This window comes from Cylas formicarius, unplaced genomic scaffold (genome assembly GCF_029955315.1).
Source record: "Cylas formicarius isolate icCylForm1 unplaced genomic scaffold, icCylForm1.1 PGA_scaffold_4__25_contigs__length_36172078, whole genome shotgun sequence".
Lineage (NCBI taxonomy): Eukaryota > Metazoa > Arthropoda > Insecta > Coleoptera > Brentidae > Cylas > Cylas formicarius.
In genome coordinates this window covers 8,287,819-8,303,344 of record NW_026844334.1, presented here as the reverse complement: position 1 = coordinate 8,303,344, position 15,526 = coordinate 8,287,819, and the positions used below count along the sequence as shown (strand labels likewise).

At 36.2% G+C, this 15,526-nt stretch overlaps 1 protein-coding gene across 11 annotated transcripts in view; it reads left to right on the top strand.

Annotated features, from left to right (window-relative positions):
* Positions 1-15,526, top strand: part of LOC132701054 (glycine receptor subunit alpha-4) — a 91,033-nt gene that overhangs the window by 24,111 nt on the left and 51,396 nt on the right. For 3 of the 11 annotated variants that reach the window (XM_060668694.1, XM_060668693.1, XM_060668701.1), the window contains exon 1: positions 12,594-14,123. In XM_060668694.1, coding sequence (XP_060524677.1) covers positions 13,909-14,123 — 215 coding nt within the window. In that variant the 5' untranslated portion in view covers positions 12,594-13,908. Of the gene's footprint in view, positions 1-4,951; positions 5,116-12,590; positions 14,124-15,526 lie in introns of those variants that run through there. The other 8 variants (XM_060668696.1, XM_060668697.1, XM_060668692.1 and 5 more) reach the window with 5 other exon arrangements.

The following is a 15,526-nucleotide window of genomic DNA, read 5'->3' as shown; positions in this document are numbered from 1 at the left end:
TGTAACAAAAATCGTAATATTTTCCGAGTTATAGCTTCTCAAAATTCATTCATTCATTCATTTTTTAAAATGTTATTTTTAACGCACTGGGCTCAATTCTGGTATTTTACACACAGCAAACAAAGGTTTTTCAGAAATCTGTCACTAGAGGGCACTTTAACTAGAACATTTTTTTATTTTGCGTGTATTTTATTTATTTAGACTAATATTGCAAAATAGAACAGATTGGAACGTTTCTTTATTGGGATAAGCATCGATATAAAGCCGTCGTGCTTAATCTGCATTTCCATTTGCTCTTCCGTAGTAAAAATGCATATCGCGATGTTTAGTATTTGAATATGCCTGATGAGCCATTACAGTAGTACATAATAAGCTCTTTTAATAGAAACTAATTTTTAACGGATTGGGACAATGACTTTTTCAAATTTCATTAAATCCTGTTAGGAAAAATCACATTTGCAGGTAAAATTGGAACCGAGAATAAAAAAGTCGATTTGTGGCTAAACGATAACACTTATCGACTTAACAAAGTAACAATTTTTGAGGTTTTGTCATTCTGCTTAATGCTATCTGTTCTATTTTGCAATATATACAGGGAAAATAAAAAAAATATTCTAGGTAAAGTGGCTGATTTATGAAACCCTTTTGTTTTGTAACGATGACTGTTACTAAATCAGTGCTGTCTAAAAAATACCAGCTTATTCCGTAGAAAATAAAATTAAAAAAAATCAATTTTGACAAGCTATGACTCGAAAATATTTGTTACACTTTGAATCTTTCCTCTAAGTTTCCGAACACACTTCCTCAAAATTCAAACCCTGTATATCAACCATAATTTTTCGGTTATTACAACGACAGGCGATAAATGAATTTACATAGGAACTTACAACTAAGAAAAAAACTATCTTTTTACTCCACTTGGTCCCTACATAGTCCATGACCATGACTGGGGTTCCTAATACTGGTGTCGGCTGTGGGGTTGATCACGGCCGAATTAAAGAATTTCAATCGCGAAACGTCTCCGTTATCGTCGTTCATTCGCGACCTTTCGCTTTCAAACCGTTCGCGAACCGTATAAATTGAGATAAGTCGAAATATCTTGTTTCACCGCCTCCGGGCCTTTAAGGGATTAGCGGCGTTCAACCGTAAGGATAGTATTATCCGTTGTTCGTCCTGTCGGAGTAAATTAAGCGCACGTTTTACGATACGTCTGAATAATCTCACGTCGAACCGTAACTTTTTATCGCCGGATAATCGAGAGCGTGTGTGTGTATGTGTGGTGGGCTGCTTCGAAGCAACAATTTGAGCGATATGAATATTTTTATTCATCCGTGTTTGCATTTTTATTAAAGGTCACGCGGATACCGAGCGTAGGAGGAAATTGAGAAAAAGAAAGTGAGAGCTTTGCTCTTATCGAACGATTTAACCCAAGAGAAAGAAAGTCAACATTAAGTCTAAAATGGAAGTATATGTGGACAATAAACTTATACATGTAAAGATGGGTTTATATTGTCACGCATGCCTTCAAGCAATGTTTTAAGAGTTTGAAATTGTTGTATTCAAATAAAGAAAATTTAGTTATGTAAGAGTCTTGATCCCTCTCGCATGTCTGCAATATTTATGCCTTATACACTGCACAGATTTGACAATATATATCAGGAGCATTTATGAAATTAAGTTGGTTAACATAAAAAATGTTTTCAAGCACAAACATGTTGTACGATACGCGTAGTAAACCCCAGCATTCCTACAAATTAGAATTAAAAAATTCAATTCACTTCTTGAAACTGATGCACCGACTCATAATCACTATGCCGTTACAAGGATCTGGAAAATTGTGATGTTCCTTTTTATAAATAGCTGTAATTTGGTTCAACTCCTTAGCTATAACAATCTCAAATCGAATATACTTGGTTCGTGCAGCACTTTTAACTTCTATTAAAAAAAACATTTACTTCTTCTGACAAAAAAAAACTTAATGTTATGAGTAGAAACAAGAATGTCATTTGAGGTAATGTGGTTTATCTTTATTTTATTTACACTTTTCATACGATTTTTATTTAGGAAAGTTTTAGAAATGTTAAAACCACTACTCACTACATAAAAACTTCAAAAAGGGCAAAGATATCTAAAACCAGTTATTAAAACAATTACAAAAAAAGGTAAGCTGCCAAAAATGAAATTAAAAAAGTGTATAACTTTTTTGTAATTTATGACCCGATTTTTATTATCTGCGACTATTCTAGTAGGTAGACTAGCTAACTGCCCAAACTAACTTAAGAATAATTGATTAATTTAAATTACATAAGAAATATTTTTGTGTATTCTCTGCTAATAATTTAAGTCAAATATCTCAAAAATTATTGTACATATTTTTAAAATCTTAATAAAATTGTAAAAGTCTTTTTCTATTCCATTCCGGAAAATATCTAATTATAAACCGATCGAGCGTGCGGGAAGTGTCGCACGGGTTTGGGAGCAATCGGATGTTTTCGGAGATATTTCCCACGCTTTGAATTTTAACGTTTGTCAATTCTGACGGTCATACCCGTCATACGTACCCAAAAACTAAAAGTCGTAGAAAAAGTAAACTTTTTAAGTCACCCGCTTTGCTCCGCTCGTGTCAAATAAACCCGTGAGTCAAATGCCGTTTACCTCACTTGTTGCATAATATACTATAAGTCACCTGTTTATTAACGGTCACGTCAAAATTCAAACCGTGCGGTAAAATCTCTGAAAACATCCGATTGCTCCCAAATGCGTTCGGTAAAATCCCGGAAATATCCGGTGGGGTTCGGATCAGTGGCACAAGTGTATAATTAGAGTTTTTACAGAAGGGAGTAGAAAGAAATTTTTAATATTAACTTAGTCGTAAAACATAACCTTTAAAAAGAAGTAAATCTTAACTCGCCATCTCAATCCAAATATTTTTTTTAATACCTTTCGAGAAAATCAAGGTAGATCCTTCCTGCATACAAAAAGTATATAATATGTGACCGGGTTAAAACGATCCTATTGGAATATCGGACGAAGCTTTTTTCTCGGTGCCCAGCAACTGATATTCCCACAGCTGTTAGCGATCTCACATTACTTACAACAAAGGAACATAACTAAAACATTCGTTTCGAAGGAACGGTTAGTATTGTGTAAACTTCGCAGCTGTCGATCGTTCCAAAAATATCCGAGCTTATCGCAATAATTACATTGGATTTTCCTCTATTCAACTCAAAGGAGGTTGATAAACTAGTTACTTTATTCAGGGGAGAAAAATAAGGGACAAGTCCTTGTACGTACCCGAGCGACAAAGCCCTCAAGCAATCGGTGCTCTATAATCTCAACTACCTTTGTTTGTTTGTGCCTTCGACTTTCCTTGGGAAATTTGTGGTGCCAGCCGAGACGCCCGATCGATTGTTTTACAGTGTATAAATAGCGTTGGATGATGTGTGATAAAGCGGTCAAAATTTATGGTCAGCAGACGGCAATATGCCTAGGAGCAAGTGTATGTTATATGCCTGGGGGATGAAGCGTTAAGGGCTTTAGTGGGTGAACATGTTTAATAAGTTTGCGTAATACCTATTTCGCGCATGGGAACGTCCCATAAACTTGACTTAAAATGTGTTAAGAATTTCGACGCTTGATAGCTCTTTGCTCAACTGATAAACGAGACGTTAGAAGAGAGCTTTAACTGTGGTAACAATGATGGAAAGAGAAAGAAACCGGCATCAAATTTATATTGTGTGAGAGAATCTACGTGGTCTCGTTTTTATTGGGTGATCACACCGATTCTGCTTCTCCATTGTTACGACCGGGATTTAATAACATACATATACATAAAATGATATTCCATTTGCTTTATATTACCAATAATAGTTAAGGTTTGCTTAAATAGTTTTTAAATTGCAGAAATGCAGAAATTGTTTATCCTTTAGCGAAAGTTTTAATAAAATGGTGAGCCTGGATAACACCTTAAATTTATACCCCACCCTTATATTTTGATTTTAACATTCATATTTTCTCTCAGTGTATTTTGTACCATTTGAAGTTGCGAAATAAATGGTTTAGCACAAGAAATTTAAAGGTTATTGTAGAACTCTAGAACAAGCAATTGCTTACTTCTGCAATAATTTCACGTACTGCAGGTTGAGTTCTACAAATATTTAAGTCTTCATCAGCTGTGATTCGGTCCCTCCATGGCCATACATATTGGGAGACAAAAAGGTCTAACGGGCATTAAAACAATGTCCAAAATATCTTATTTTTCTGGACTAACTTGAAATTGAAGAGGAAGTTTGTGTCTTCATTCTGGAGCTTGCATATATGACTCCATTTTGACAATCAGATGTCTACTGGCCTATCTGGATAAGTCCTAATTATTTAACAAACTTTCCATTCGCTATTCCAGAAGCATTTTTCCTTTCTGTAACTAGCAATGAAGCAATGGTGCTGGTCAATAAATCTGTTTGTTAAGTTAACAATACCTTTAGCAAAAATTTGTTAACTTTACTATTTATATGGTTAGAAATGAAGATACGGAATACCGTTTATTTACGACGTTATTTAGCCAAAAAGGTCAAGTTAACTATAAACACTAATCGGTGTAATTATCAATTTGATTCACAATTCAAATTTTCCTGCCCAAAGTGAAGCAACACTACTGTATCTGTGCTGTTTCCTGCAGTTGTCATGGCTGCAGGGAGAGAAGTTGGATACATTTTGAGTTTCAGCAATTTTTTCTCGAACAAACTTCTCGCATCCATAAAGTTTCACACATTTGAAATATCGCGTTCGTTGGCTACTAACAGATAAATTTTAAAAGGAGAATTAAATAAAGTAAGATAGGATTAAACGAAACGGGCACAATGGGAAATGCCGGTGCGGCGCTTCCGTATCGAAAATTAAAAAGTTTTGCGGTGTTTTGAAAATGTCGAAACGATTGCTGTTGTTTTTTCAGATTTAACGGACAGAGTAGGACAAACTGGCGAGGCGATGCGGAGAGTACAAATCGCCGACAAGAAAAAATTGTCACTACGGAATTTTCCAGCAATATGGTGAAGATCTCAGACAGCGTGAGCTGAGCTCACAGCGCAAGCGGCGTGCTGTTGCCGCTCCGAAAAGGTAAGACATGTCCTAATGACAAGTTTTAAAATTTGGTACACACTCCGCCATATATTCCTTATTTTTCACTATTTTTGAAAAAAAAAATTATTTACTATTATTATTATTATTTACTATTTTAAGTATTTATTTCAAACAGGTGGCAAATTTGGCAAATCTTAAACCAATTTTTTCTGAAATGTAAAATGTGATACCCTCTACCGAAATGCTTTATCGTGTTCAGCCATTGCCGCTCTACCACTTTTGTTAAGGTCTCCTCATACGACCTCACAATGACACAAGATATTATTTTCTCATTTTTGTTTGCTTTTCTAGATAGTCTTCTTGTAACTCTATATACTTCTCGCAGCGATGCTCCCACTTCTCCAACCCGTAAAATTGTTCGCAGCGTTTATCCGCAAAGTATTGTTCACGAAGGTGGCTGCCTCCTCACTTGTCGAAAATCTTTGTCTTCCGAGAGCAGTTTTCGTGAAACAAGAATTTTTTCTGCAAATGTGGCCGTTTTTCCGCAATTTCTGTCCTCAGCTTGTGAAGTAATGATTCTCCTGTAATGGTTTTTGCTTTTTGAAGGTAATGGATTAAGATGACTAAATAGCTATTCCAAAAAACGGTACCCATCACTTTCTCATCCGAAAAAGCAGGAGTGGGTTCCTCCGGTTCACTGTTTTGATTATATTTTTGATTCGAACGTATAATGGTGTATCCAAGATTCAATCGTCGTCAAAACTTTGGTTTATTGGGCCTAAACTGCGCTAACAGAGCGTTCGAACATGTTTTTGGTCAAACGTGAGTAAATGCGGCTCCAACGTAAGGACAGCTTTCTCGTGCCTAAATCTTGATTTAAAATGTGCCAAACACGATCTTCGGACAACTTTAACTATATTATCGTCGGTAGTTATAGTTTTGATGGTGATATGATGGTGCAGAGTCCCGATACACAGAGTCCAAGTCAGGTTTAATTTACGAAAGCGTGTTGCCTTTCAAAAACAAATATTTTATAACAGCTCCTCACTTTTTTCACGAAAACACTCAAATCGACTTACTCATGCCGCTCTCAACTAAATACAAATTCAAAATGGCTGAAACTTTGATAAGTAACTATCGAGAGGTGCACAACTACGATCCCTAGCTTTTAGTAACTAATGCCGCCATCTTCAGAGTGATGTGAGTAACTTTTGGAGTATGAATTCAAATGTTTCCGTAACATTTGTTGACATTAATTATTTACCAAAATATGTTAACTTATCTCTGTAAATTTAATTAAATTTATATGCTGAATAATTTTCAAATGATGACTGAACACATACGAGAAATAGAAGTACTAACCAATGCCCCCTTACCTAGTAAGTCTTAGTCCATAATCTCTGGTACCTTTGCACTATACCTCACAGTTTGAAAGATACGTATGTACCACGTACCTTACAATTGCAACCAACCTCAAAACTCTAAATATAATTTCCTTCAAAGAAATGTTAAACGTTACCTTATGGGCGCTGGGTGATAGATTCATTATACCCTATTTTTTTTCAAAGAAACTTCCACAGGCTACTGTAATACTTTTTACAAAACTTCTGGATTCCTCCTGCGTCGGTTTTTGCTGAGTCGAACTTGCTGACGTTTCGCCAATCATCCTGTTGACTTCTTCAGAGGTTGACTGAAATTGATTGATGATTGGCGAAATGTCAGCAAGATCGACTCAGCGAAAACCGACGCAGGAGGAATCCAGAAGTTTTGTAAAAAGTATCATTCTACCTGGTGTGAATTTTTTATGCATTTACTTATGCTCTAACTAGTTACTCTTTACCATTTGCCCTTAATCCCTGCCTTTATGTTATTCGTTTTGGAAGCTAGTTCAAAAATGGTTTGATGTAATCTTAACATATCGCAACGGTTATATATATGACAACTTCTCATGTATTATTTATTGTATTGGCGCTAAGCTTTGATCAAATTTCAAATCCACTTTGCCTTCGGCAACATTTTTCAGATATGATTTGGGTTCGTGTAATTGATATGCAAAAATTTATTTAATATTCTGCAATCAAGCCTTAGTCTTATTATTATTTTTTGTAAATAAGTATTTTAAAAAAGATGAGAATTTATTTTATTACAACCCAAAAACCGAAAGCTCTAGTAACAAGATTGCGTTCGAAAAATGGTCGGCGGGCGGGGCAAATTCGGAGAGTGTAGCGCGGACCAGATTTTAATTTCAAAAAGAAGCCAATTCGGGGATTTGGTCCTTGAGGGACGCATTGCTTTTCTATCGTGCTCCTGCGGACCAGTATGGAACTTTCGCAAAATCGATGTAATTTAATTGTGCATGCACCCTGTATAAAGTGTCGTTCATGTCCCGCCGAACGTTAAAATTACGGCAAACTTTGTTAAATATTTAAATTTGTACCAATAATAGCGTTGTCGAATGATATTTTTTCAAATATCTCGCGCGCCCTGTATAATTGACGAAACCTGAAACTCTCTCTCGTAACAGTTTATGATATTGTTTAAATCAAATTATCGCATCTTTAGCAGTTTTTCATTTATCGCTAATAATTTACCCACAAAAACGGAAATTTTAAGGAACTTTTGGATTTTCTGCCAATAATCGACACACCCTGTATATAATTCAAACAATGTTCGAAATAGGGGTGATAGCCCTGGATCTCTCACGTTTCCTGGTGTATGATTTTTTCCAATAGAGTAAGTGGTTTTCAAGAAAATACTTGTTTTCTGAAACCATTCAGTACGCTGTAATATTCAATGGCGTCATCGCGTCTCGAGTGAGGGCGAGAAATTGTGATTTTCATTTGGATTTTTTCAAATATCTCGAACAGCGTATGTGATAGACGAAAACCGTAAATACAAAAATTGTAGCTCTCGATGTGGCTTATTACACTTTTTAGACCAATTGGGCCATATTTTTCACGAATTACGGCTGATAATTTAATAGCGAATAGAACGATTTTCATGGTCTTTTAGATTTTTGTCCATAATTGAAAAACCCTGTATACAATTGAAAAAATGTCTGAAATAAAAGTCATAACGTCGGATCTCCCGCATATCCTGGTTCGAAAATTTTGCCGATCGGTTGAATAGTTTTTGAGAAGATCATGTTCATCTGGAAGCCAAAATATTCAAAGAAAATTTTTCAAAATTTTTAAAAAAATATTTGGTTATACTTGATTACGCTCAAATTCTACTGTTTACACAGAATCACAGCCTTCTTATTATGGTGAATTATCATTACAAAGGGAGACCAATTTTCAGTTTTTTACAAATTACCGACACACCCTGTACATTAAAATCATTAAAAATGAAGGTTTTTGGTCCGGATCTGGCGCATCGTTTGGTTAAAGAATTTTTTCAATCGTATATACGGTCTTGGAGAAATGATTTTTTTCTCGATACCCTGCAAGTGCGGTTTTTAATTTTTTTAAAATACTTCTCGACCCCCCAGCGCTCCCCAGTTTCAATAGGCTTCGTTACGGAGCTAAACTCTATATATATATATATATATATATATATATATATATATATATATATATATATATATATATATATATATATATATATATATATATATATATGTCAAATTTCAAGAGGAGAGCTTCAAATTTCGGACACTTATCGTGTTTCATAGCAAAGTCCAAAATGCAGACAAAAATCTAAAAAAAAGCGGACCTATTTTTTACTGGATTGTGTAGCATGCGCACGGCTTAAAAGGAGCCAAATTCGAAAACCGTGTAGCAAACCATTCGAAAGATATTGCCAATTAATTCCAGGTCTACAGAGAAACGAAGAACGAATATCGGAGAACAAAAAAAAAATTTTTTTTTCGACGCTGATCATTGCTGTACGAATGGCGGTCCCCTAGGACCTACAGTTCGATTTTATAGATTTTTCGAAAGTAACGAGGAAAGCTTGGATTTTTTTTATCAATTTAAGCGAATTTTGCTTTTAATATTGGCGCGAACGCAAAATACATAAGCGAAATGTTATTTTCCCTACTCCGAGTCGACATTTCCGATTCACCACCCGATACAGCACCCCGAATTTATATTGCGAATTAAAAACTTCTGAAATGTTGTTTACGTCCCGACGGAGCGGAAACGGAGTCGATAGAAAAAATGGCGCGAAATTCTGCTTGTTGCTGAATTATTCCAATTTAAATACATTCCTGATACTTTAAAAATTGACAAAATTGATATTCGAAACCACCTGCGCCGCGACTGTAGCTGATTATAGGCAGTCGAGGTTAGAATGAGTTCCGAATATTAAAGGAAACTTGTTTCTCTTGAAACTTGACTGGTTACGTACTTCATTGTTGACGCGCTATGCGTCTTGAACTTCAAAAAGTTCATCTTAACTAATAATTAGTTTTATTATAATCCTACAAACTTTAGCTCTACGAAATACGCAGATATTCAGCATGGGATCGAGGATGGCTCGGTATTACATAGATTTAAATTCGCAGAAATGACAAATTGATTTTTGTTACCTGATTTCATTCCTGTTTTAATATCTTTAATGTTTTTCTTTCCCGCTTGTGAGTCAATTTCATGGCTGCAGTCATGAGGAATTAACGGAGTTATACGAATTTTTTCTGATTTATGAAGAAATCACTATATCGTTGCTAAATAATAAACGAGCAAATAAATTCCTCCAGGGTCAGCGCGGTTTTATCGACAAAAGAAATTTATATTTAAATTTATGCCGTTACACAGCAATTTTCTTATCGCATTCGTGCGAAAGCGTTTTTGAGTTTTCAGTAAAACCGTTGCCCATTTTCTCGCTAAATGTATTATCGATGTACGTGCGTTAGCAATTTTATTAACGAATCGAATATTTATTTATAAAATTTCCATCAGAACGCTAAAGCAATTTTTCAAAAAATTGCCCCAACTAAGAAAACCGCACTGAATAAAAAATCTTTCTGCTCATGTCCTTAAATTACGCACGCTCTGAGCAATCTGGTTGCTCCGCACTTAACTAGGTTTTTCCTTCACATTTAATTGAATCCGGGCATATTTTGACAAAATATCTTACCTCTCCATCTCAGGGTCGTGAAAAAGAAACGCATTAATTAATTAAATTCGTAATTTAATAGTGAGGTAAGACAATGCCTAGGCTAGCTCATTAACAACCGAGAAAAATTAATAAAGTAGAAAAGAAAAAAAATATATATACTAAACCAAAGCCAGGTTGGAAGGCGGTGAAGGGCACCTCGGTCAGTCCCGGAAGGTGGTAGGTAGGCGCCACGTGATTCGAAAAAGGTAGACTTATCAACCCGAGGTTCCAACCCGTAAAGGAAATAAACAAGTGAATCACGAACAATAATTTATTTCCTTCAAAATGGGGGTAAGTGTGAGTGTAAAATCTCACCTTCAAGTTTTGGCGGTGCAAAAGAATGTAAGACACTATAATTTAAGGCTATAAGTTCCGCAAACCGTTCTTGAAGAGAACAGGCCACTTAAGCTACCCAAACCTCAAGATGTCCCGAACGTTACACAGCTGTCTGTCACTATCCCGGGAACCAAGCCAAGATGGAATGGTGGCTCAATGAGACCGCCGCAGGTGGGCAGTCTCAGTTAACCCAGCAAAGTCCGTCCGGAAAGCCGGCTGCTCGATAGGGGAAACTCCACAACTAAACATGTACCCAAGAGACAGCATACACTGCAAGACACCAAGTCTGGTCTGGTATTCCGGTGAAAGAAGAAACCACGTGGAAGGTTTGCGGGAAACGGAGCAACAATACGTACAATACTCGATTCGAGGGTTTTCTGGAAATATGGGGCAATGACAATTCTTTTCAAAATCCCTCGTTGAGGAAGATTCCCATTCCAAACTCCAAATAGATCCAAAAGTATGGGAAATCATAAATTAGTGACCAATTCACATATCCCCCTCTTATTGGGGTAGCACTACCGGCTCAAAAAGAAATCGGTCACACAAAAGAAAACCTGCCACAACCCCAAGCTTCAAAAGCTAGCGTACAAAATGCCGGACGATTCAGACAACCAGTTTTATTAAAAGGCTAAACGGACACAAAAAATTAGAGGGAAAACGCCACTCTTGCCAACCTAGTCGACGGTACGCCGCCAGTAGAAAGAACAACCGAACTATATCTGTGGTGATGGCCGTATGGCCCGTGCCAAAGAATCGAGGTTGCGTCAACGAGATCGAATTACCCGAACGCTATCTATGGTGGCGACCGGACGGCCAGTCACAGAAAATCGAGGAAGAATAGGTTAAGAAACAAAACAATGTTTACTAGGCTCGCCAAGGAATACCGAAGCAATGAAAAGCAAATGCGGTCCCTAGTCTCATAGAGTGACAGATGGTAATGGTTATGACTCCTTCTAATGCGCAACTAATACTCTGTTTTTTGCATTAGTATCTCTCAGTAAACCGGTGTCACTTAAGAGAAAACCAAGCGAACAAGGGGCCACGCACACAGCCGTTGCAGCATAAAATATTTATGGTTCGGCAACACAATCGGCCGGGGAGTACAAGTCCGAAACTAAAGGAACCGAGTCTACAAAAGAACATGTGTTCAAACCTAATAAACAAGAATTTTAATGGTTAAGAAGCACTCGCCAAACAGCAAAAGGTGAAGGAAATGGACAGTACAATTAATTCTACAAGGTACTAATAAAATAAACCCGTTACTTCGCAAATGTGCCAGCACTGGTACTTTAAAAATGCTAAATTTTACCATTGAAATATGAAACCGTCACAAATATTATGTAAATAATGAACTGTCAGCGGCCATGTTGATTTTTGAACACCGCAGTGGTCATTGGTAGATATCGAGATTTTAAATGACAGATCTTATTGGTTGAAAGCGAGCCTTTAAATACTGGTTCATGCACACATTGAATTCAAAAGTACCTCCTGGATTACAAACATGTCTTGAAGCGTACCATTACGAAAATATATTTTATTTTTCACTTCTTATACTTTTCGAGTTTTAAACTCATAAAAAATACATTTCACGAAGTTTTGTATCCCGTAAAAGGGTTTCCAAAAAAAACCAATTTATCCGACCTTCAAACTAACCAAAAAAGAAACAACTTACGTGTCGATCCGCCAACGAAGTAAGTAGGACAAAAGTAGGGCACGTTATTATAGATATAAATATAGCAACGATATTGATTATTTTTTTAATCAAGCTATGGGCGAGTTTTTTTTTACGGAAACTAGGAAACTTCGTCGTATGTTTCTATTAAGCTGTTGGCCTACGGAAGTGGAGACGCTCAACTTTCAATCAGGCTAAAAACTCTTTACACCTCGCTATAGCAAAACGAAAGTCTTTTGTACTAAGTGCACGCGTGGTTTCGGTGGAGGAAAACCGAATACCTCTCTGAAGTTTTGCAAATTTTTATGAAGTAGAAATGAGCTAACAGACTTGTGGTTGTAACTTGAAGGCAACGATGAAGAATTTCAATTTTTTTTAGTAATGTATGGAAAAAATGGTTGAAACCTTTTATGTTCAAAAAAGACGGCAACCCATTAGGGAATAAATATTTTAACGACCTAATTGGAGATGAATGGGTGCGTAACTTCATTAAACGTTGTTGACTCTTGACACATACACAATGGCACTCATGGGAATGAACCTTACTGGCATGACTGGCACTTACAGAGGAAAAAAGGGGAGTAAAAGTGGCAAAAGCCATAAGCCAAGTCTACAAGAGAGCTTTATCTGAATAATGGAAAGACCAAAGAAATCTGTATTAAACTTTATATTGTTTGAACATTTAGTAAGTGTGAACACAACATTAATTCAAAGTTTGTTTTATACTGAGTAGACACTTGTTCAAAAAAGCATGGTCTAAAAAATTGGTGTTCGTGCAAAGTTGAATCAATTAAGTTCACTTATGGAGTTGTTATAACCAACTGTTTTTCAGTTACAACCTCTTTAGACAGCGAAAAGTGTACGTCTTCGCTACGTCAACGATGAACAAGTTATATTGAGTTTGTTCAACCCCGTACAACCGGAAACCGGCTTACCTTTTATTTGCGGTGAAAAATGAAGCGGTGTTGATAAATGGTTCGGCGCGCCGAGGTTAAAAGAAACTATGCCAAAAAGTTTATCTGATTTTGGAAAACTCAATTACACCGTATAAAATACGTGCCCGCGGGGGATAACATGTTGAGTAATTTTGCCGCATTTTTGCGTTAAACTATAAACGTTTTTGTGTAAAGGCCTGGTTACTTTTTGATACGAATTAATCTACACCAGGCGTTCCAGCAGCTGCGTCTATTTATGGTGAAAAAGTAAACTTAAGTAAAAAAAAAGAAAATTTTGTAATAGTTACCAGTGGAGGTGGGTAGACGATACTGATCACCCAAAGCTCTTGCAGAAGGCCTTAAATAAGTTGCCAAATATAATGCCAATTAAGACTCCTACAAGTTATGATAACATTTTGGATAGTTTGGTAAACATTCTATTTGGGCGGAGGACTCGTGAGTGTTGCGGTTTTCTGAAGGAACTTTGAATATATTGCTACATGGGACACCAGGAATTTATCTATATATAGGAATATTCAGCATAACACTTAGACACTTGAAAATGTGCCTGAAGAGCAGTAGAATGCTGCCGCTAGAGTTTATATTGTTGTTGTTTGTGCTGCTAAGGTCTATGATTCTCCCTACATGTCTACAATACTTGTACTTCGGATATTACGATATGTCACGACGATAAACAATCGACGATAAAGGTTTTCCTTGACGGTATTAAATTTTGCCCGTTAGAGGGGAAGCTTTTGTGGGATTCCTAATCCAATAACCCTAATGAACGCGGCCGCCATGCAGCCAAAGGGAAATAAAAATTCCTGCCGCAAAGTCGCGCCAAGCGGAGTCTGCACGATAAATTCGAAAGCGTCTGGAACTATCCACCGTACCTACATGTTGCCGTTGACGGTCGCCCTTATTACGTCAGCGGGAAGGATTTCATCGGATCGAATGCAATTCGAGAGCGTATTAACGTGGACGCTAATAAACTATCGGTGTGTATCTATTCGGATGTACCCGGAACACATTTAAAATTTAACAGTATAGCCCATTCGTTGTATAAGAACTCTGCCAAGCAATGAAACTACGCTAGTAGTCAGTAGCTAGACTCGAGTCTAGACCACTACCCTTTAAATATATTAGGGAATACTTAAAGGATATTAAAGCAAAATAACAATTGTTTCTTGCAAACAAGGACACGGAAACACACACATACACACATTTATTTATATGTGTATTTGTGTTTAAATCTAAAATAAAATTACAAATTATTTTTATTACCTACTTAAATTAGTTAAAATTATTCACATAATATATCAGTATCCCTATTGTTATCATCGCCTGTTCTAATTATTATTTTTTCTATATTATTTGCAATATGGATATACGGTTGTTCTGCTTTTTCTATATGTTTAATGATAATCCAATTCAAAAGCAATTGGTCACTTTCTTATATCTACGAACAGACCATACCATTAAGTATAATGAAAATATTCTTACCTAACCCACGTACTATTGTCCGATATTGGACCATTGGACTATATCGCTAATTTTAATTTATGTTCCTATTAATTTTTTCGACACCGCATGAATAACTACCGACCCGAATCACATTTGTTTCGACATTTTCGGAAGTTCGGAATACGGAAAACAAAATTTTCAACATTTCTTGGACGTCTCGGTAATGTAGTTTCTATTTTAGGGTTAAAAATAACCACGAACAGATTTTCTGCTTCGACAACTCCGGTTGTGGTCGAATGGAACATCAGTCAATTGCTTTTGTGTTTATTTATAAACTTTAATTAAAATTTTGAATTACGAGGCTTCTGGTATCATTAATTTTGCGAACAAGATATTGCTATTCGGTTCCGTTTTAGTTTAAACCCTTCAAACGTGTCACGATCGTTAATTTTTATTATAGATGGCACAGGACGCTTAATGTTGAAAGAGTCGATGTCAATTTATGTGGTTTTCTTAATCAAGGCAATATTTCTGAAAATGAAGAATGTTATACTATCACCAAAAATATAGTGCATTTATTCCTTTGACGTTTAAAACCCACCCCAATAGATCAATAGAAAGTAGATCTTGCTGAGATGGACCGTAATAAATATTTGTAGAGACTTAACATTTTTATTTGAAACGTAAATGGACCTTTATAAATTTGATTAAGCATTGATGCTGCGGGGTATTTTCGAATAAGTAAAAGCGTTTATTTTAACATGAGGTGATATGTATCGTTCGTAAGAGTCTAATCTTAATTGCAATATGTTCGTATATATTAAGGAGGTACTTGACTGTGATCCTTCCAGTAAGCACGAATTTATGGAGCTGATTCTCGAGCTTTGACCCTGCGAGGCTGTTTTCACTGAATAGCTCAAAGGGTAAAAGAACTAAG